The 22,815-nt window shown below is 39.1% G+C and overlaps 2 protein-coding genes across 4 annotated transcripts in view; both read right to left on the bottom strand.

Annotated features, from left to right (window-relative positions):
• Window positions 1-1,708: 1,708 nt before the first annotated feature.
• On the bottom strand, window positions 1,709-17,229 carry PIGA (phosphatidylinositol glycan anchor biosynthesis class A). Of its 2 annotated transcripts, none has more exons than XM_036304783.1 (6): window positions 16,808-17,229; window positions 13,833-14,606; window positions 8,913-9,045; window positions 8,052-8,184; window positions 7,884-7,886; window positions 1,709-3,980 (listed from the first exon to the last, which is right to left on the bottom strand). In XM_036304783.1, exons 2-6 carry the CDS (start codon window positions 14,545-14,547, stop codon window positions 3,726-3,728), a joined length of 1,239 nt encoding a protein of 412 aa, XP_036160676.1. In that variant the 5' UTR covers window positions 14,548-14,606; window positions 16,808-17,229; the 3' UTR covers window positions 1,709-3,725. The 2 variants fall into 2 exon arrangements, with proteins under 2 accessions (XP_036160676.1, XP_036160675.1); XM_036304782.1 differs by having other exon boundaries at window positions 7,680-7,886; window positions 16,808-17,225.
• A 4,416-nt stretch (window positions 17,230-21,645) lies between these two features.
• VEGFD (vascular endothelial growth factor D) overlaps window positions 21,646-22,815 on the bottom strand; it is a 29,982-nt gene continuing 28,812 nt past the window's right edge. The window contains exon 7 of one of the 2 annotated variants that reach the window (XM_036305440.1): window positions 21,646-22,275. In XM_036305440.1, coding sequence (XP_036161333.1) covers window positions 22,149-22,275 — 127 coding nt within the window. In that variant the 3' untranslated portion in view covers window positions 21,646-22,148. The remainder of the gene's footprint in view (window positions 22,276-22,815) is intronic. The other variant, XM_036305442.1, reaches the window with a different exon arrangement.

The raw sequence follows: 22,815 nt of genomic DNA, 5'->3' as shown, positions 1-22,815 counted from the left end.
GACCTTGCATTGTTTCTATTCTCAAGAACAGATATTAACATATAGGGTTGACTTTACCAAGCTTACATTAATTACCTGGTAGAGTGCCAGTGTACAAAAATACATGGATGAACACAAGTATTTTAGCTCTTCTCATGTCTCTCTTCAACTGTGCTCTATGGAAAGTCATTATTTACTCATGTCAGTCCAGGGATGTAGATTGTATTCTATAACATCATTCAATCTTGTTTTGGCCTTGATTTTCATTTAAAACATGGCTGTAGTTTGTTTTATATACCAGAAAAGTTGATCATGAGAAGCTCAACTTTTTAAAGCTTCAAATGGATATCTATACTATTTCTGAGAGACCATCTTTACATTTGAGATGGGTGTCAAAGACTACTGAAGTAAGAAGTCAATTCACAGTATCTTTTACAGGAGATGAAATCATCCACAGCACCAGCATGTCTCAGCCTCAGCGCTATTGACATTTTGGGCCAGATTATTCTTTGTTGTTGGAGGCCATCCGAAAGCATTAGAGGGTATCTAGCAGCATCCCTGACCTCTACACACTCGCTGCCAGTGCCCCACTCCCATCCTGTTGTAACAACCAGAAATGTGTCCAGATACTCACTGCCAGATGTTCCACTGGAAGAAAATCGCCACCTCCTTTCAGATCCCACACCCAGTTGAGAACCACAGAGCCATAGTCCAACATAAATGATCAAGAAAAATGAACTCCCTAAAGTACTGATGACTATAAATCAAATTCTGCATTGAACTTTAATTTTCAGAATATCCTATTTTAAAAATTCAGCCACAGGATGATATAATATAACCACATCTAGCCAATTCTTTTGGGAATGCAGAGGATAAAGAGGGTTTTAAAAATATTTCACAAGCCAGGCCATTGTAGCTCAGTGGCTGAGCATCAACCTATGAACCACGAAGTCATGGTTAGATTCCTGGTCAGGGCACATGCCCAGGTTGTGAGCTCAATCCCCAGTGTGGGGCGTGCAAGAGGCAGCTGAACAATGATTCTCTCATCGTTGTTTCTCTCTCTCTCCCTCTCCCTTCCTCTCTGAAACCAATAAAAAAATATATTTTTGAAAAAATATTTCACAAAAGTAAAAACAGATCTATATCCTGATTTTGCCAAAAATAAGTTTCAGAATAAGATAAATCAGAATGTACCAATGTAGGTGACTGCTTTCCACTGCTTCCAACAAAAGGGGTTGGAGAAGCTGCATTTCTGTAAATAAAATCAAAATTCAAGTTTCTCTTAAAATAGCATACAAAACCAAGTATAATTACGTAGTTCACATACACAACAGTTAACAGATGTATTCATTTGTCTAATGTGGTAACTCCAGCACAGTGCAAAACCGGGATTTGTTTGGATCAGGAAACAAAGGCACTATTGAACTTGCTAATAACGCATGAGTAAAAGAGAGACTGTATTCTAGGAAAAAAAAAGATGACAGAGTAATTCGTCATTGGAAGGATATTCCCTTTTTTACTAAGAGACATAGCAACACATCAAATTGCACTGAAAAGACGACATATTATAGAATTGCACACCTAAAGCCTATGTAATTTTCTTAAACAATGTCACACCAATAAGTTCAATAAAACATTTTCTTAACAGAAAGCATAGAAGGGAAGAGGGAGGGGAGAGCTAATAAACTAGTAAATAAAATTCTGGTCATAAAAAAGACAAACTCAGAAAATTGTGAAAATGTTAATTTGGTCTTTATTTTTCTAGGACATGTAGGATGTTTTCATAAATCAGTTTTACAAGTGCTACTTTTTGTAACATCATAAGAAACACATTTTTCATAAAATCCTCATTACTGCAAATTCACTTGCAAATAAATGTTAAGTAGAGGGGAGAACAATATGTTTCCACATATTGACCAGTGCAACACTGACAGTTTCAATTAAAGTATCTGGGAAGCCTAAAAATGATTTAGTAGAACAAGCAAATTTACTTCCATTTGTCAAAAAAAAAAGAAAAATAATTTTAATTTGCAAATTATATATTTTACGTGCAAGAACTTTAATGCCTATGTCCACCTGAAATAAATGACAATAACGATTTTGAAAATAATATGCCAAGAAACAAAAATATAAGAAAAAAAGTATGCCTTTGAAAATTGCTGAATAAAACCAAATGTTAGTTTCTCACTTTATGGTGAAGATTGGCACTGTTTATTCAATATTTATATAAGTCAGTTTCTGTGCATAAAAATCCCAATAAGATTTAATGGTTTGGGTCAGTCCATTTTTCATTAACTAAAGAACTCCTAACTTCTAGATTTAAAAATTGCACTCTGGCATTTGCGTTTTAGTATGAAACACGAATATACTTCTTTATATCAGTGGCAACTGGTTAATAGGCATGATAAGATACTTTTTAAAAAGTTGTGTAAATATTGTCATTTTAAAAAATCCTGTACACAATCACAATACTGCCAGAATCTATGTAGTGCACCCACGTGTGCCTCTTTTCTTTCCATTTCAACCCTTTATCACAAAAATTTATTCAAAGGAGTTCAGTAAGACACACCATGTGGATAATTTGGGGTTTTAAAACCCATGGCTCTGGGCAACAATTACAGTTAACAACGCATCCATCCACGAAGAGACTTGTATTCCTTAAATTTTCAGACTCAATTCACCAGGAAAAAACATTCTGGGGTAAAGACTTTTTTGCACACTGACAATACTTATCAGGTATCAGCTAGGCCACAAGTGAAGGGAAGTGACTTCTCCCAAAGGTACAGGGTAGCAGCTGAGTTTGAGATGGCACATCTCATACATTCTGCTCGGAAAACGTGAAGGCATTTACAGAGAACTAAATTATGCACTGAAAGATGTGGAGGGTTTGTCTCTGCACTCTCATCAACAGTGGTATCGGTCCCTAGTACTTAAAAAGCAAACAGCATTTTCAAAGGAAGGCTCTACCTAGAAGAATGCACACAGCAGGATCAAAGTACTCAGAGCGGATCGGCAACTGTTTCGTGGCATTAAAAGCATGAGCATTTTTGGCATGTTTTATGGTTTACCATTTCATGTCAAAGTGACCCCAATGAACTGAGCAATTTGAGTGGTAAACAGTGAAAGCACCCTGGTCCTTCAGGGCAGAAAGTGTCTAGTTCAATGTTCTACACATAGGAGGCGCTTAAAGCAGGCTAGTACCTGACAGACCTTCTTATTCAAGAAACCTGCTGATTATATGTAACACTTACTGAGTGTTCCCAAGAAAAGGTTAAGAACATGACTAAAATATCTAATAAAGTTGCATGGACATGACTTAAAATAGTTCATAGGGTTGTTGTACTTCCCAAAAGGAAACTTGTAAACATCTGGTGAATATCTAATTAATGGCAGAACATTTAAATTGGCCAAAAGAAAAAAATGCCCAGAAAACATTTGGCCCTTCAGCACCCAAAGCTCCCAAAATATATGAAAACATTTCTGCTAGAAGGATTTCAGAAATCTGAAAAATATCATACCTGAGTGACTTAAATAGGTTCGCTCTTAAATTTTAAATAAGTGCAAGAAGTTTCTACACTCAGGAATTGCATAAGTTATCTTTCCTCAAAGTAAAACATTGAATGATATAGAGGTAGCACAACTTACTAAATTAACCTTAAAAAAAGGGAAAAGCAAGGTTATTTTCAATAGGCTTACTATAATAGCACTGTTACAAATATTTAAAATCTTCCAATCCAGGCTTTCTTCTACCTGGTTTTATTCCTGCCCCGTTTTCTACTATAAGGATATTGATTAATCCAGGCACCCTTTGGCCCTGTGGCATCAATTGCCACATCAATGAGAGAATCTGGAGTCATCCACCTCAGGAAAGTGAGGAAGAGAAAGTTGAATACGGCCAACAAAGCAAAAATGCAGCCTGTTACTGGGCCACAGTGAGACATGAGTCTTTCCAGTCGTTTGTCCATTGGTAACACAGTTTCTCCTGCCACACGATTGTACACCTGGTGGAAGAGAGGCCGAGAATGAGCACTGTGATCTAAAATAAACGATGACCAGGAATGTTTTTATAGATATAGATTGAAGTCGCTTACATTTCGCTGCTGTTGTTATAGAAATGATGTGGTTAATGAAATTCATTACAGTAATGTATTGCCTTTTAATTCAACATTCATGGAGTGCTTATTCTGGAAAAAACACCAGGCTAGATGCTGTGATATAAAGACAAATATGCCACAACTCCTGTCTCCCAGGGCATCACCATCAATTTTAACCCAACTATGAGAATTCTGAAGTCCGGAGAGTTTGAAACTCCTCTTCAGGTCACCTCTGTAGAGGCCATATTTAATTCAGCAGTGACTCCCTGAAGCGGGGCTGGCCTTCTAAGATTCCTTGGCTTGGCTGAGAAGCCCTTTCCACTATCTGGTAGACACCAACCACAATCAGAGACTGACAATCTAGTGTGCTTCTTTCTGGGTACAGAGTGGCTCTTCTTTCAACAGCTACATGAGGCCTGCTGCTGAGCACAGATGGTGAGAATATACAGAAACATTTCATGGATTCCAAATAAAAGAAGGGGAAAAGAGATGGGGGGAAATCTTAGTAGATGGTAGAGGTCAGGGGTGGGGAACCTTTTTTCTGTCAAGAGCCATTTAGATATTTATAACATCATTCGCTTAATTTAATTCACTTAATATAAATTTATGTTGCTATGAAAAAAGCGCCTAGATTTACTGAATTTCGAGTCCCACCTGCAGTTGCCTTGGCAGAGCCAAACCAAATGATTTCTCAGGCTTTATATGGGCCCGTGGGCCAGATTTCCACCCCCCTCCCTTGGTATAAACACTGGCAAAGAAAACAAAGTTTATTGCTGAGAACTGACAGTAGGTGACTTGCTTTTTAAATCATTAAGCACTAAACTTGGCAATATTTTTAAAAAACACACAAAGATCTTTAAACATATTTATTTGAACACATCAAATGGGCCAGCGTTAATTTTAATCATATTTGAGCACTAGCTGTCCTCCTTCTCATGTATCAATGAGATCTGTAACGAATCTCCTTTTGAGCGCAAGAAAGTTATGATGTGCAGTACAAGTTCTGTAGGCCAATGGCCTTTGAAAGATACAGAATGTTTCATCTAGCTCTTCTACCCCAAGGATATTTAGAATACCTTTGAATCAGAATTTTGTTGCAAATTATACTGAGAATGGTGAATCACAATTGTTCAGTTTTCTAAAGAGCAGTTAAACTAGGAAGGAGGAGTTGAAAGGGAACAAATGTCCTGTGCGGGACAGGTAGAACTAAAAGAGCAACTACAAACTGACCACTGTGTCCACCTTTATTTCTAGATCAATTAATTTATGATCTTAAGCTACAAAGTAATTTACTACTGTGAAGAGAATAATAGGTTAATCCATTATAGAGAAGGACTTTGTTTTCTGAATTAATACTATAAATCAGCAGAGTATAAAACAGAGAAAATACAAATGTTTCACTATTACTTTAAGCAAAACATGTGGTTAAAAATAATACTAATTAGCTTCTTTAATATATGCTGACATATTGTCACCAGAGATCTTTGCCCCGAACTTAATATCTACAGTAGCTCACACTTCCGAGGTTTACATGATGTGATCAAGAAAGTGAAGTCACAACTTACGGAGCCATGGTTAACAAGCAGAGTAGAGTATCACTGAAAAAAACAACTGTCTAACCAAATATCCCTGCCAGCCATTCCCAAATTCCACCTGTGCTCTTAAAGGGTCATATTAGAATCAAGGGAGTGGCTGGGATGGGAGTAGGGGGGGGGGGCGGGGGGCAGGAAGATGGAACAAACAGCTCCTGAAAAGGCTTCCTAGGTGATTCTGACATGTATTCCTGGCAGGTAATCAGTGCTACACTCCAACCTCCAAAGGAAAAAGGCAGTTATTTCATACTAGAGGCCCGATACACAAAAATTCATGCAAGAGTAGTCCTTCCTTCCCCAGACTGCTGACACTGGCTTCCCTCCGGCACCCGGGATCCAGGCTTCCCTCCTCTGGCCACCAGCAGGCACCCGGGAACCAGGCTGGCTTCCCCCAGGCCACTGGCAGGCACCTGGGACCCGCGCTGGCTTTCCTCTAACCCCAGCTTCATCAGGGAGGACGTCTGGAATGACATCCAGAAGACTTCCAGTCTAATTAGCATATTACCCTTTTATTATTATAGATGGGTAGAGATATTGAAAAACTCCTAGAAGGTGAGTGTGTCTCAGAGACATTTCAGTCAAAACTGTTAACTCAGCCCAGCTGGCATGGCTCATTGGTTGAGTGTCGACCCATGAACCAGGAGGTCAAGATTTGATTCCAGGTCGGGGCACATGCCCAGGTTTCCGGCTCAATCCCCAATAGAGGGTGTACAGGAGGCAGCCAATTGATGATTCTCTTTCACTACTGATGTTTCTATCTCTCTCTCCTCTCCGAAATCAATAAAAATATGTATTTTTTAAAAACTATTAACTCAAATATCTCACACTTCAATGGGAAATGTATATGACAATTTTTAGAGATAAAAGAGTTCTCCTGCACTTATACTCAAATATGAGTTCATCTTATGTATGGGAATTTATAAATTAAACCAGATAAGAGAGGCTTACAGTAAAGAGCTATTCTATCCACTCGGAGGCTCCATCTTGCTCTCTATTCTGGCTAGCAACTAGCTGCTTCACTGAGTACAATGAGAGCATAAAGCCCTCGTCTAAACTACTATCTCCTCCATGCTCCCAACTGACTGAGCTCCTGGTTCACAATTTCTCTGTACTGACAAGCAGAGTGTTTCCCCCAGTGTGTTACCTGGTAATAAGAGGCATGAAGCAGATGAAGTAATGAGAGTAAACAAAGGACAAAACCCAGCGGAATAAATGAAGCCCCTAACTTGAAACAAGGAAGCATTTTCCACAGTCACACTGTCCCACCTGAGGGTATTAATCTATATCAGTGGTCGGCAAACCGCGGCTCACGAGACAACATGCAGCTCTTCGGCCCCGTGGCACGGGCCATGAAGTTTCCATCGCACTGCATGTGCGTGCCCGCATGTGGTATTTTGTGGAAGAGCCACACTCAAGGGGCCAGTTTGCCGACCACTGATCTATATCATGTACCTATCCTGGAAATTCTCTATTACTGCTTTTTTCTGTGTGATCATACTCCTGACATGTGTCATGTGCATTTTGAATTCCAACTTATTATGTTCTCAATCAGCCCAAAGCTGAAAAAATCCTTTTCCTGTAGAAAATTACAGTAGTTAGCAAAAGCGACACAAGTGTTTTAGGAAACAGCCTGAATTAAATATTTGCAAGTTATAGAGTTGCTGCAACCAGACTAAGTAAAACCATATATTTAGAATACTTTAGTATTCTAAACAGCGTCAAGAAAACGTCTTATAGATTTTAATATTACTTCTGACTGTAATGGCTGTGACTTGCAGACAATTACGTGTAGATGGCATTACTGCTACTTTCAGATGTCAAATGCAATAATTTGACGAGAAACGTAAATATACCAAAAGTACACAGTTCACTTCTTTTCATTTGGGAGAGACTTCATAAACGTAAGCAATAGAACAGAAATGGTAAACCTGTACAAGACAAAGCCAGCGTGTACATGAAACCTCAGGAATTCAGACACAATCTTCAAATACCCTTTTCTGGGCAGGTGACATACTTTTTCTGTTCGCTCCGCAACATTCCTCCAGGTGTAGAAAGTCTTTACTATGTTATGCACTTTTTCTGGAGCTGGCAATACTCCGGACTTCAGTTGGGAAATAGCTTTTTCCAATCCTTCACACAAGGATTTTACAGAAGGCTCACATAAGATAATAAGATTTTCTGGAAGTACTTCGGGAATTCCACCAACCCTGGTACTTACAACCTTAAAAAGAAAAAGAAAAAAGAAAAAAAAAACATGGTCCAGCATAATTCACATCTCAGGAAAATGAGCAAAACCAACCTAAAAAATTACTACAGAATGTGTCTGATTAGTTTTCAGAATACATGCACAGAAACCCCAATAATGTAAGCCCTCAAAGCTTTTTACCTGTAAACCACAACTGGCTGCTTCCACAATGGCCATGCAGAATGCTTCAGTAAGGGAAGTATTAAGAAAAATATGTCCTTGAACTAAGACATTTCTAACATCCTTGTGTTCTAAGGCTCCCAAGAGACGCACTCTGATTTTTGAAATGAGAGAAGAAAGAGGACAGTGAAAATCATGCTATGGACGAAAGGGATATAATTTATAAGCCAAGCGTGCTATGCATATTGTACTCAGATTTTACTGGTCCTAATGCTTTCCACCACAAAGAAAAATTAATATTGCCAAACTCTGATCTAAAAGAAAGTCTTAAGTAGGTTGGTTAAAACACAAACAGCTAACATAGTTCTCACTTTCATCACACATCAAATTTCATCGTTTCCAAAGTGAGTTTGCATTTAATGGAAATATTAATACACTTTAATGAGTAAATGTTAGTGTCATTTCTAACCAGGGGAACATCCCCTTTAAACTGATGTTTCACAGGCACACCCCTCACATGGTATCCAAGTTACTGAGGAAGATGTTCACATCTGTATGTGCAGAGGAACTGACATGATTTGGGCCATGCTATTAATTTTTTAAAATATTTCTCTCTTAAATCTCTTTGTGCCTTCCAGAATGCTTCCAATCACTGCCCCATAAAGTCAAGTAACATCAGGCTAACAAAAAAATAAATAAAATTGTGAATTCTTTAACTAGGGTTTCCCATTTTATATATTTTAAAAAATAGGCCTTGTACTACATTTTACATCAAATACATGTAGGAAAAAGCAGCCCACTTAATGCAGGCATGTAGCCAAAACCCAATTTAGGTCACTGATATTTTCTCACCCAAGACAATATGGAAGCCATCATCAATACCTGTCATGTAGCTGGTATCTTTCCCGTACTTCTTCCAAAATTATTCTCTTTGGTCCCTCTCCTCCAATTATGAAGTTTAAATCTTGATATTTCTGACAGAGTTCAGGTATTATACCACTAAGCAAATCAGTACCTGGAAATAGAAAATAAAGTTAAATGTTGGAGATATTAATATTTAAACTTTTTAAAAAAATCATCAGAACTACTGCAAATCCACTCACTTTGAAAAGTATTAGCTATGCCCTCCTTATGTAGAGAAATGAATTTCTTAAACCTTTCCTGGGAGGGTAGAATCATTCCCAAACTGCCAGAAGTCCCCCAAGAGTTGCAATTCTTAAAGATACACTGGCATCCAATGTTACCTTCCATACATCAAATATGTGTACTATTCTGTTTTCATTTCAGTATAATGTTCTTTAAGTTATTCACTTGTGTTTATACATTGCTCATGCATAGAAAAGGTATTTGAGGTAGCTAACGTTTGAGTTCAAGTTTTCTACAGAGCAGGACAGCTGACTGGAGATCTAGATCTTGTGCGAGCCTTTTAACAAGCAAGGTCTTTGATGATGGGAAAGTTTCGTGATACAGAATATTAAGAGGCCTATGTACGTCAAGTCCAAGGTCTCTTTCCTCTATGAAGTTCTACTACCTATGATTCCACTTCCTGACACAGGAAAGGGATAAGCAATAAAAGTATAACTGCTAGCTTCACTTTGTGCAGAATGCAATTTATACAGAGGATTCTGCAGTGAATACTATGGTATTAGCAAAATTTAAAACAGTCCATCCAAGCCCTCTATAGCCCACTTCCCCAAAGGAGGGTAAGTGAAGGCGGCAAGACCATCAGCCAGACCATTACATTCCAGAGAACAGAAGTGTGCATCTCTGTTCTTTTTTTTTTTTTCTAATGAAACATTTTTCTTATAATATGTAAATACAACCTCAGGTAATGTGAAGCAATAAAATAAATCATGCCCTACTAGTCTGAAAGTGGCTATCTAAAGTGATAGCAATGTTGACACTACCTGAGAAGTTAACTCATTAACAATTACAAATTGTACACAAAGTAAAAATGCAAAACCCAGGTAGCTTATTAATTTAAGATATGCATACACACATACACACAAGAATTGCACTATCAATCTTCCCAAATATAAGCAGATCGATTATAAAAAAAAGATGGTGGGAGATATAAAGGGTGTCCCCTCCAAAAATGTATATACACTTTAACAGCTGATAGATCGCTCAATTTTGAAAATGAAATATATTTTAATAAACACTACCCTTATAATTACTCAGTGTGTGGATACACTTTTTGAGACACCCTATGTATAGGTCATTTTTATTAAGTAATTCAAAATAAGATTTAAGTAAACTCTGTTAGTATTTTCAAAATGATTGCACTAGCAAACATAAATTCACATGTGGGTTTTCTGAATTATGAAGGCTTCTCATTAAAATCTTAGCTAACTTTGTTTCAAGTCTATTACCAAATCTATCAATTGGATTTCTAGATGAACAAGAAAGTGGCTTAATGACTTTTAACATTTAGCCTCCTATAATTCTTTCATTTTCTTTCTTTCCCCACTCTCCCTTCTAATACAAATATTAAGAACCCATTCTTGAAGTAAAAACAAACACATATAGAGTAATAATTCTAATTACTGGTAATAGCTAACATTTACTGAGTGCTATGTCAGGCAATATACTTTAGATATACTATGTCATTTATTCCTGACAACTGCCTTATAAGAAATGGAACGGATTAATATTGTCAATTATCTATAATATTATTCTGAGAATAAAAGGTTTTACCCCTCAATAAAAAATGTTCTGGTGCCTATAAGAAGAGTCTAACACAGTGGAACAGACAAAAGGACTTTCAATCTCCAGTTACCCAAAAGGGACAAGGAAAATTCCTGATTCGAACTGTTTCAAAGATCAATCTAACAATATTTTAAAGAATCTTCTGAATCTATACTTAAGATAATGGTGGTTGGGCCAGGGTAGAGGAAACAGACCTTAACTCAGGAAGAGCTGAACTCGTTTGTCATCTGTTACTTACTGTGTAACCTGAGCGAATTACTTACCCTCTCTGAGACTGTCTGTTACATGCACATAACAGATACCCTACAGCTGCTGGGAGGGTCAAGTGAAGCAGTGTACCATGCACAGGCTTTATCAACTGCAGAACATAAACATAAGCTGTCATTACCACTGTCACCAGAACTGGGTTGTGCCTGCACATTCGCAGCACTACTGTGAACCCTCACTGAGCAAAAAGGGACTCAAGAAAAGAGGGAAGAAGCCAGTCAGGAAACCTGAGTGATAAGAACTTTGATTCCTCCTGTTCCTTACTTAATACATTCCAGTGGACCTTTGATATCTGGTCCAAATGAACACTTAAGGAAATTAATTTGTTAATCATTAATGGACCATTAATAGAACTGCTCACTTCGGGGCTACAGAATGTTAATTTTTGCATGATGTCTGGCATATGCAAAGGGTTCGATAAGTGTTTGTTAAGTTATCGAATTGAGAACAGGAAAGGCTATAACCTCACCCTGTTGGTAGTTATCTCAGCTGGTTAAAATACCGTAACTAGTGAAGTACATGTAACAAGTTTAATCATTGTATTGTTAATTTTGCTCTGATCCTCAACCATGCATGCATCATACTTCCTTAGCTAGCTATCCCACAAAGATATACTATTGGATTAAAAAACATTGTAAACACATTTTCTAAGTTACAACAAACACATCAACAATATCCTGAGGGATTCAAGATCCAGAATGCTGGTCAATTACATCTTCTTGGTTAGAGGATGACAGCATCTCATTGCTTTTAACCCAGAAAACGCAGTTCAGTAAGTTTTCTCACCAACCTCTGCTTAAGAGCCTGACCAACCACAGTTCTCTATTACAACGGCCCTACTACATTGTACACTTCTGATCCCACCACTAACCTTAACACTTACCAAGAATCAGCGGTGTCCCCAGATCTGTTTGATGCCAGCTGCACTTGTTACTATGTTGGGTAATTGAATTAAAAGCACCGAAACTGACAAAATGAGTTTCTGAGACTAAGCTCAACAGTTTGAAGAATAAAGTCACAGGAAAAAGCTCTTGTCATATTAGGGGGTATCCTAAACCACTATATAAAATCAAAAGCAAATGAACATCTGGAAGCACGTTACTTTATATGCCTTTAGGTTCTCACCTCATTTAAAAGAAACCAAACTGGCAATTGTAAATGATGCTTTTTGAAAATGATGCAGCTAAAATCAGTGGACCTGTACTCTTAAGCCTGAAGGCCTACATAAAATTATTGGTATTTCAGTGCACATTAATAATATTTGGAGTTGAATTCAAATATTTAAGGGGAGATTATATATTATATTTTTAATGATTCCGTACTTTAATTTTGATTACTAGATAGGTTTTCAAAGAGCATCCAGAAAACCATTTATGTTTGGATTAACCCAACTGTTTCAGACAGTAAATGAGGCTCTACAAATTCTATTGCAGGGACATGAAGTGCTGCAGAGGTACTAAAAAAGTCCTTCTTGAGAACAGCGAACACTCATCAAGAACAAACCAGGCTAAGTACTTCATAGGAACCATCAATGAATTCTCACATGATTCCCACTGTTACCCAAATTACACAAATGAAAACACTGAGAATCAGAGATGTTTTGTAGCTTGTCCTCAATGACACAGTGGGACAGCGCCAGTCCTTTCCTTCATCACTTACCTGACAATATGTCACTAACGTCTTATCTATGATTAAATGAAATACAAAACAGTAATGGCAGAACAAGCTCAATGATTTTGAATATATATATATATATTTATATATATATATATATATATATATATATTTATATATATATATATATAAAGACAGGAAAGCTGTAAGTTAAAATTTTCACTATAGTCATCCCTGAATAGTACAGTAACAAGTTGATTTTAGTTTTCACTTTCGTGCTTTTGTTCCCAAAATATCTGCAAAGACAAGACATTACTTTTGCAATTAGAAACTGGTGGTGGAACCGGCCCTGTACTTCTTACTGCATGCCCAGGGCTATTTTAACTTTTAAAAAGACCTGATCCAGGTACAGCCGGTGTGGCTCAGTGATTGAGCGTCAACCTATGAACCAAGAGGTCATGGTTCAATTCCTGGTCAGGGTACATGCCTGAGCTGTGGGCTCAATCCCTAGTAGGGTGCGTGCAGGAGGCAGCTGTTCAATGATTCTTTCTCATCATTGATGTTTCTACTTCTCTATCCCTCTCCCTTCCTCTCGCTGAAATCAATAAAAACATATTTTAAAAAATAAAATTATTAAAGACCTGATCCTGATCTGTTAAACAGCATCACGTTGGTTTTATTTTTAAGTAACTATTAAAATACCAAAGGTGGAGGGGGGGGAGCAGCATTCACCACTGTTCCAAAATTTTCTTTTTGGATGTATAAAACAATATTCAACCTTTCTTTGCTATATTTAATGCAGTAGTCACCCTATATAATAAAAGGCTAATATGCGAATAGACCGAACAGCGGAACCACTGGTCGCTATGACATGCATTGACCACCAGGGGGCAGACGCTCAATGCAGGAGCTGCCCCCTGGTGGTCAGTGCACTTTCACAGGGGAGCGCTGCTCAGCCAGAAGCTGGGCTCACAGCTGGTGAGCACAGCAGTGGTGGCGGGAGCCTCTCCAGAGGCGAGAGGGTGCAGGGCACAGGCCGGGCTGAGGCGCCCCCCCCCCCGCCAGTGCACAAATTTCATGCACTGGGCCTCTAGTAAAACCATAAAACAAAATAAAAAGCCAAACAATCATTATAAACAAGTATCCAACAGCTTTCTATAAGAAAAAAAAAGTCTGTGCAGTGCAACTGCAGCTATTATTTCATTTCATTACCTTTTCTGTAAACAAGTCTGCTGACAATAACAATAGTTATGCTATCATGCCTTCTAAATGGGTCTGGAGTGAAGTCAGTAGGATCTACAGCATTAGGAATGACGGACACTATTTCAGGATTCAGTGCTGCTCTTAGCACAGTGTTCTCCTTACTAGTGTAAGAGACACAAATTATGTGGTTTGTGTCACAAAGAGAGACAGTTAGAAGCTTGTTTGTAAGCACCGAGCTGACATCAGCAAATCCAAAAAGGGAATGGTCCGTGAAGACTGTACGGAGCCCCATTGTCTTGGCGTGGAAGAGGGCGTCATGGGCCATGGCGGAAAAGGAACTATGTGAGTGGATTATGGTGACTCTCTCTCGAACAAATATGTACCTGAGCAAAGGCAGACTGTGAAAGAGGGTTGTGGCTGTAGATTGGTTGTACATAACTTTCAGAGGCAAGTAATAGACTTTGAGGCCTTTAGTGAGGTAACGGATGCCTTTTCGATTTCCGTAAGCATGGGTGACAATTATGACTTTGTGTCCTCTTTCAATCAGGCACTGAGAGAGCTGGTAAATGTGGCTTTCCACGCCTCCCATATTCGGGTAGAAAAAGTCCGACACCATGCATATGTTATGAGTAGGAGTTCTACATGTGAAAAGACGTCCAGGGCTCACAGGGTAGAACGCCGCTGAGGGACCACGGCGGCGCCCACCTCCTCCTCGATAGGCCATGCTGAGACAGTTTAGGCATTAGTCCTTTACAGCAACCCCGTTAAGATGTCATTAAATACCTGAAAAAGAGAGGAAAACAGGATCTCAGCTCAGAACTACATTCTACATCCCAAATCCAGATATAAATATGGCTTTAATATTAATGTAAATTTGTTAGCTTTTCCCTTAGAAATAAAACAAAGCATATCATGAATTTACTCATTTGGCATTTACCTGCTTAGCATTTGCTATGTGCCATACAACTAAACAACATCCTGCAATGTCTTTCTATCAATTTTGCTTTAAAAAGACTGCTATACATAGTTTAAAAAAAAATCAGTTTATTACACCATCGTATATAATAATTTGCCATGCTAGTAAATCAGTTCATTCCAATAATTACATATTAGGGCTCTTTACAGAAATAGGGTGCCAACCCCACTCAGGAACTTAGCCACTGATTCAATGGATCTCATAAAGTTCTGCTAGTTTTACCTTTGTGTGGTTCGCACTAAAATATACCTGGAGCTGGAGCTGTCTTTTTGAGAGCACTTTTTTCAAGTGCCACGGGTAGCACATGCTGCAGACATCCACTTTGCTCCTCCTGTACTCAAGGACAGTGATAATCAAACTACTCACTTCATGTCAAACTTTCTTTCAGTTACATGGGCCTTTCTGCCATGAGTGTCCGTTCCTTCAGTTTGGAGTCTGAAGATAAAGACTGAACTAGAGCCCGACTGACGTGGCTCAGTGGTTGAGCAACAACCTATGAACCAGGAGGTCATGGTTCCATTCCTGGTCAGGGCACATGCATGGGTTGCAGGCTTGATCCCCAGTGTACGATGTGCAAGAGGCAGCCAATCAATGATTCTCTCATCATAGAGGTTTCTCTCTCTTTCTCTCTCTCTCTCTCTCTCTCTCTCTCTTCCCCTCCCTCCCTCCTCTCTGAAATTGACAAAAAATTATTTTAAAAAAGACTACAGATTGGCTGAATCTGGGACCATTTTCTGCATCTAAAGAAGGAAATGTTTATCTCAGGGGAATCCTAGATTCCTATCAGTGCAAAATACCCACTCAAATACTCAGTACTATTGCAGATTTTTAGAGTTTTAAAGCCAAAGAGTATTGGAAACCTACTGAAACTCTCCCTCAGCTTCACAAATGAGATTTCCATCCCCCCAGAAACTCAACTATATAATGGGAAGCCATCCTAACCATTTAACTTTCCAATTTCACCTGAAAGCTCATAAAATGCAAATTAAGTGCAGGTGTAAAGTCTTATCTATTCTCTCCAGCAAATTAATCTATGTTTTAAATATAAGGTGTCCCAAAAATGTATACACACACTTTGAATAATTATAAAGGCACTGTTTATTAAAATACATTTCATTTTCAAAATTGAGCTATCAGCTCTTAAAGTGTGTATACATTTTTGGGGACACTTCGTATAGTGTCAGAAATACTCTTGTGCTCGTTGACCGGAATTTACTAATTATGATTCAATATTATCAAATTCTGAGATTCTTCAAGTTTGTACTTGTAAGAGGCTTCACCAACATTTTAATTGTGGTTTGTCACCTAAATCCGAATTTCAAGTTCTAGTCAATTTAAAAAGATTAATGATAACGAAAACAGTGAGTAATGAACCAAAAGGTATCAGTTTTTCATCAACCTGCGATGTTCGGTGGGGAGTCTGTCTACTTCCACCCGGTTCCACCTAACAGCTTTAGGGTGTAAAAGCTCAACAACCTGTACATTCACAAAATCTTAGATTTTTAAAGCTAAGGAGAGGCTAGGCGATCTATCGGTGAACACCTCTTACTCTACAAATGAAAAGCCAGACAAGTTGAGCGATTTGTCCCGGCTCTCCATCTTCACTTAAGTGGCAAAGGCGAGCTAGCCATAAAGTCTCTACCCTGGCCGAGGAGTCCCTGGCCAGTCATTAGCAGCAGAGGTTCCCAAGGAGCCTTAGGGAGACCCAGCGGGGTTTGGGGGTCAAGAGGACGGGGCTTCCACCCACCCCCAGGTAATGCCCTGGCTTTATTCACTGAGAGGACACTGGGGAGCGCCAGTGCCAAGGAAGGGAAGACCCGGTTCCACTAAGTCTGCCCCAGCGAGTCCTCAGCCACGCTGGAGTACAGAGACCCTCCACCCGGACTTCCGATCCACAAGCCGGGCCGGCCCCGCCCCTCCACGGCCAGCCCAGCTCCCACGGGGGCAGTCCTGTCCCACCCGGAAGCGGCGGAGAGAGCCGGCGAGGGGAGGTCAGACGCGCACTTACCGGCGAGTCCTATGGCCGCCAGTGTCCGGACCTCCCGCGGCAGCATCTGGAGTCCCACCCCTCTGCTCCCAAACACCAATCCAGGGCGTCCGCGCCCGAGCACCGCGCCTCGAAGCAGCCAATAACAAAGAGGCGCTGGAATCACGCGCAGGATCAGCGCTCAGACCCCACTCCTCGGCTAGCGCTGTAACTTCAGCGCGCATGCGCATGTCTCCACAAAGTTACGGAAGAATTGTCGTCTCCGTATTGAAAGTAGTAATCGTCGGTTTAACCTTTCATATGAATCCCTAATGTCGCGAATCTATGAAAATCGGCCGTGGTGTCTTGTTACACAAGCAGTCCTCCGGGCCGGCCGCACGGTACAGAGCCAGAATCCCCAGCGTGCCTCGCAGCGACCGGTTAGCGCTGCTGGGAGTTGTAGTCCGGTGGCCTTTGAAGGCAAGTCCGAACTTAGAAAACTAACTCCCACAATGCACCGCAGTTCTAAAGCTGAATCTTGTGCACGATGGAGTGGTCAGGTGGGTTCGAACCTTGGTTGCCTAGTTACAGCGTTTCTTTTCCCGAAGCCTGTTCTCTCCGGCTTTAGATTGGAAAGATTGGGGTGGGAAGGCTATAGAAAGGCGGCGTCATGGTGTCATTCTGTTTCTGACTTATCTGCCACAGCAGAACCATTCTGGTTCTTACCATTCTGGTTCTTACCATTCTGGTGGGGTTTCCTGATGTAGCAAATGAAAATATACAAATAAGTCAAATCAGATTTTTAAAAAATTCGAATTTCAGATAAATATTTTTATATAAGTATGTCCCAGATATTGGGGACTTTATAAAAAAATTATGTGTCGTTTATCTGAAATTCAAATTTAACTGGGCATTTTGTGTTTTATCTTGCAACTTGTATACTCTGGAGAAGAAAAAAAAAATCTGAGCTGAAATATCAACTCCCACTCAAACTGGTTCAACTGGCTATAGTTAGTGGTGCTTGGCCAAGAAGCTAATGAATCAGTGGGTGTGGTCTGATCCACCTTTCACTGTCAGTACTTGAAGTTCCCCAGCCCTGCCCTGCATACTTGTGAGAATGAATGCCTTCCTTGAAACCATCACTAACACCCCTTTTAAGCCAGTAGAAAACCTATTCATCCCTGAAAATGTCAGCTCCTTTCTGATGCTCTCCCCAAACCTTCAAAGAGAAGTAAATCCTCCCTCTTTTGTATGTTGATAGTACTTTGGCCACTTGCTGATACAGCATTTATCAGGTGATATTCAAATCGTTTGTCTGGCTGTAGTCCCCCTTCCTCCTCAACCTGATTCTTGAAAACTTGTGTCTTCTTGGAAACTCACATGGACTTCTTTCCAAAAGCTGACAATTGTATTTGCTTATTGAATGTCTGCCTTCCCAGCCAGATAGTAAGCTGAGGCAGGGTCTGTTCCTGGTAACAGACCAGGAATAAGTTTTAGTTGTATTAATGAATTTTTTTATCCAATGCCAGCACAGTCCCTGACATATTATATAACCAATAAAATGTATTGAAAATATTTTGTAGAGTGTACCTCAAAGAGCATTTTGGCTGTAGGATTTGAAGTATATTAATGAGTTAAACATAATGAGTAAGGCACAGGTAGGAGTGGATTCTCTGCTCTGTGTTATTGACGCATCAGAGCATAAAAGTGATGAAGACTCAAGGATATTTATTCAAGCTCAATAACCTAAAGTTGGCTTCACAGATAACACTAATACTATCAGATGGTATACAGCATTGCTTTGGTCTCCTTTTAATTTTTTTCAATAGGTGAAGACAAAGGGTGTGGGCAGACATCCTGAAAGGTATAAATGAGGGTTAAGCCTCATTTATTGAGCTGCTGGTTTTCCACAGCCATAGTTCTGATCACAATACAGTTTAGAAATTGTACCATGAATCTGCTAAGATCTTAATGCCAATGCTTCTTCAAAAGAGTTGTGATTTTTTTTCAAATCAGAACAAATATTTTTTTATCTTTATCATCAAACATTTACTGAGTGCTTACTCTGTAAAAGATTTTGTGGGGAATACAAGGATTATTAAACGTAGTCCCTATGTTTTAAAACCTTTTTATCTTTCTATGTAACTTTTACCAGTAGTATAAAGAAATTCACTTTTCTTGAAAGGTTCTTTGTGTTTAAATACTGTAGAATAGGCTGACCTTTATAAATAGATATTCGTAAAGGTACACTGTTGTTGAGTCTCTGTGGGGGAGGGAGTCGAGAAAACTTCAGACTTTTCCAACAAAGGCTATAGATTTCAACAAAGTCTGAAAACATTGAACATTCATCATGCTTCAATCTCTAGCCTAGGTGCTGAGCATTAAAAGTCAAATAAATTATGATTCTGCACATGGGTCACAATCTCCCGTGGGTACAAGACTCCATTTATAATCAGTTAAACCTTAAGCAAAGGTCTCTATTTTCTAAAGTGAAAAGACAGTTGTAGCAGCAAAATTAAGTTATAAATCTGGGGATAATTCTAATTACAGTATAGTGTTCTGCCTGGATGTATGGAATCAAGGTATGCCTTTAGAGAATTTTCTTAGAAACCACTAAAAGTAGACTAAAATACTTACATGCAGCGTATTCTGATTATACTTCATAACATATAAAGGTAATCAGTAGCAGTTATAATATAAAATGACCTATAAATGGAGAAAGTAAAATAAACATGGAGTTCAGTTCACCTTCCCTTGAAATTCAGCTCTTTGTAAATACATATGTAAATTAGTTATGTTGGATAATGTTGAAATGGGAAGGCAACACAGTTGTAGTGAGAGCCTGCTATCTATGTCTAAGTCACAAGGCAAGAAAAACCTGGCATGAGCTTTACCCCCAAGGAACCAAGACGAAGTTAAGGCAAATGTAAATAGGGTAGTAAGTGATACATGCCAGTAGAGAAACACAAATATAATCACTGGGAGTTCAGAGAGAAAGAGTATTTCTAGCTGCCAGCATTTAGCTAATAGAAGTAAAGGGTGCTTATGCATCTTTTGGGAGCAAGACCATCCCAAGAACAACATGATCAAGGTACAGAGACAGGTGCTGACTGTCCAGTGGACAGTACTGTATAATTATACAGGGGAAGGGTGAGGGAAGGGTTCAGACAGGAGAAGTGTGGCGTTAGGAAAATGGACTTGAGGTTGAGCCAGACTTCGGGCCAAGATGACGTTTTTAATTAATATTTTGAGATTCCTCGCTCATCATTCTGCTTAAAATGGAAAAATAAGAGATATAAGTGATAAAATTAAAATGTTATAGCAGTTCTTTTTAAAATAACATAAACACTTCCATGTATGAGAAACAGAACCAAAATGCAAAATGATAATCAGACCAAAGCCATGTAGGTCCTGGCCTCTGTATATGAAAGCAAGAACACATGAACCAAGGTTCAGCTCTTGTAGAATAATAGACTAACAGCTCCATGTGTGGCCTTTGTGGGAGATTTACATCGGTGGCCTTCAATGAACCACTCTCCAATATCTGCACCCTTGTCTAAGCCCCTTCCACGCTGACTCTGCGCTTGGCCACTCAAACTTGCTTAGCCAATGGGATATCTGTAAATGAAACAAAGCAGAAACTTTCTAAGTGCTTATGTACTGGGGCATGTCCTATTGGAACCTTTCCAACTGAAAACCAATGGCTATGCTGTGCAGAAGCTCTCGCAAGACACATGGAAAGCCAAATGTAGAGAGGCCTTGGAGAATGAGAGTTCACTTTGGGCATTCCAATGGCAGATGAGTTCCCATTCCCTGGTCACAAAATCAATGCAATACTTCATTATGTATTAAATAATTATTAGGCATCTACTATATGCAATACATTGTTCTCACACTGAGGATTATGAGTAAATTAGACAAAGTCTAGCTCTTATTGACCAAATCTATTAAGCTTACAATTTTCACCAATCTATCGCTTCCCTTAAAAGCCTTAAAATGGATTATGTGTGCCATCTCCTTTATCAAGTATCTCAAACAGCATTTTAATATCACCCAACTTGATCGTTATGCTCTCCAATATGTTTGCATCTCTAAACAACCTCCCACCACACTGCCTTAGTCACAGATTTATAATCTGAGCTGTCATATTACTAACTCTCTGGCATTGTGGCTTAGATAATTAGGGATATCATACACCACTGGCATTTATTGTATTTGCTTTAAGCTCTTGGTAATTGAGACTTATCAGCCCACATATCAAAACTATTAGTATGATAAGTATTTCTGTACAATAACCAGTGAATTCTAATAAGGCAATAGGCCAATTACCCCACCTCCACCCTGAGGACCAGCCCCACCCCAGGTCAGATCCAGCCTCAGAATCCAAGTGCAAATCTCTTGGTGGTTATTGAGGGTTGAGGAGGCAACGGGGAGCGGTTGTAGTGCAAAGCCAAATTGCAAATAGTTTTGTCCTAGCCCAGAATTCCTGATAATAGCTCCACCTAAATGGCAATTAGGAAGATAGAGCCACTAACCAAAACATGGTTTGAGTAGGGTTGTGGGCAGATCCAAAGATGTCCAGGGAGCCAGCAGGCTCCCCTGTGCCCTGGGATGAGGGTCAAGTCAAGTTAAATTGAATCTCAAAGAAAAGATTGGTTTCCAGCTGATTTGGGGGTCACATTTAACATTGTTTAGCATCTTAAACCTTGTAATAGCTACTCCTTAGGTTTTCCAAAACTGGTGTGAAGTTTTGTTGTGCTTATGTCTCTCCCCACAAGCCCCACTTCTAAATTCTTTTCTCTCTTCACAACATTATTTTCTTTAGCATAAAATTTGGAGTGGAAGCATATTAAATAACACACAAAATTCAGTGGCTTGAATAATGGTGTTTATTTTCTTTAAATACACTTAAATATGAAACAACAGACAGGAGTTTGGTAAACTCAAAACTACAAGCTGGACAGTAATCAGAAAATCAGTGCTGATCATATGAATCAAATCTGCATAAGGAAGAATCAGAATAATTCACAAGAGAGTTGCAATTAGCAAAGGACTCAGAGACTATTCGAATTGCCTCATCTGCTGTGAGTAATCAGTGACAAAGCACTTATCATTCCATGATGATCAAACCTTTTTCATTCACCAAACAGAAAGGGTTACACAGGCTCCCTCTTCTCCACTCCTTGGTGTGCAGAGAAGATATCTATCAAGGAACCAGGGAATCCTCAACTGCTGTTTAATGGAAGGTTGGTTTGGATTCCCCCGGTACTATGTGAAATGAATTTTTTCCAACCCCTGGAAAAAAAGAAAAACAGTGACAGCAACTTGGCAAAGCAGCATGCTGTTTAAAATGAGGGAGGAGGAACTTGGGAACAAAGCTGAATCAAGGATTTTCTTGACTATGGAGCTCAGGGGTAGGCCTTTTCTCCTTTGGAAAGCGGCAATGCTTTGCACAGGCTGGTTTAGCATTTGTACACATTCTGGTGTGAAAGGGGCATCCTTCCTCACAGCTGTTGTAAAAAATAAATAAATAAATAAATACACGTGAGAATTCAGAATCCAGGACTATATTCAAAGAAATAACTCTGTTCTGATTTAAGTTTTTAAAGTAAATTTTTCAGATATGTATTTAAAATGTCAATATAAAATCCTGAATAGTTATCCCACATGGAATCCAAATCTACTAAAGTGCACTCAGTAACCTTTAACTGTTCTAGTCATCAATAAATTTCTTGCTACATAAATCCAGTAATATCCTCTTTCTCAAAGAAAAAACAACCAAATAAACATATATGTTCATATATTGAGAGAGACTGAACCAAAGAGTCTACTGACCTGAACCCCCCCACCCACTATCCTCCACAAATAATTGTTTACATCTCATCATTCTAGTTTTTGCTTAAGATCCATAAGCCAATAATTGCAAGCAGGATTTTTCTTGATTTCTCAATTAATCATCACTCTGTAATCTCTTGCTTATTGTTAGTTGCCAAACCTCTGTTTTACTATCAAAAAGGGGCTTGGGCATTGAAAAAAAAATGGCTTAATAA

The sequence above is a fragment of the Myotis myotis genome, unplaced genomic scaffold, assembly GCF_014108235.1.
Source record: "Myotis myotis isolate mMyoMyo1 unplaced genomic scaffold, mMyoMyo1.p scaffold_m19_p_4, whole genome shotgun sequence".
Classification (NCBI taxonomy): Eukaryota; Metazoa; Chordata; class Mammalia; order Chiroptera; family Vespertilionidae; genus Myotis; species Myotis myotis.
Note: the sequence above shows the minus strand (reverse complement) of the source record. Positions and strands in the feature narration are given on the sequence as shown.

What these genes read in the sequence shown, in the direction of transcription:
- PIGA (XM_036304782.1), bottom strand. Translation starts at nt 14,547, where the DNA reads ATGGCCTATCGAGGAGGAGGTGGGCGCCGCCGTGGTCCCTCAGCGGCG. An exon ending in CAGACTTGTTTACAGAAAAG is followed by an intron (nt 9,046 to 13,832) that starts GTAATGAAATGA and finishes TTCTATTTCCAG; the next exon opens with GTACTGATTTGCTTAGTGGT. An exon ending in AGATACCAGCTACATGACAG is followed by an intron (nt 8,185 to 8,912) that starts GTATTGATGATG and finishes TTCAAAAATCAG; the next exon opens with AGTGCGTCTCTTGGGAGCCT.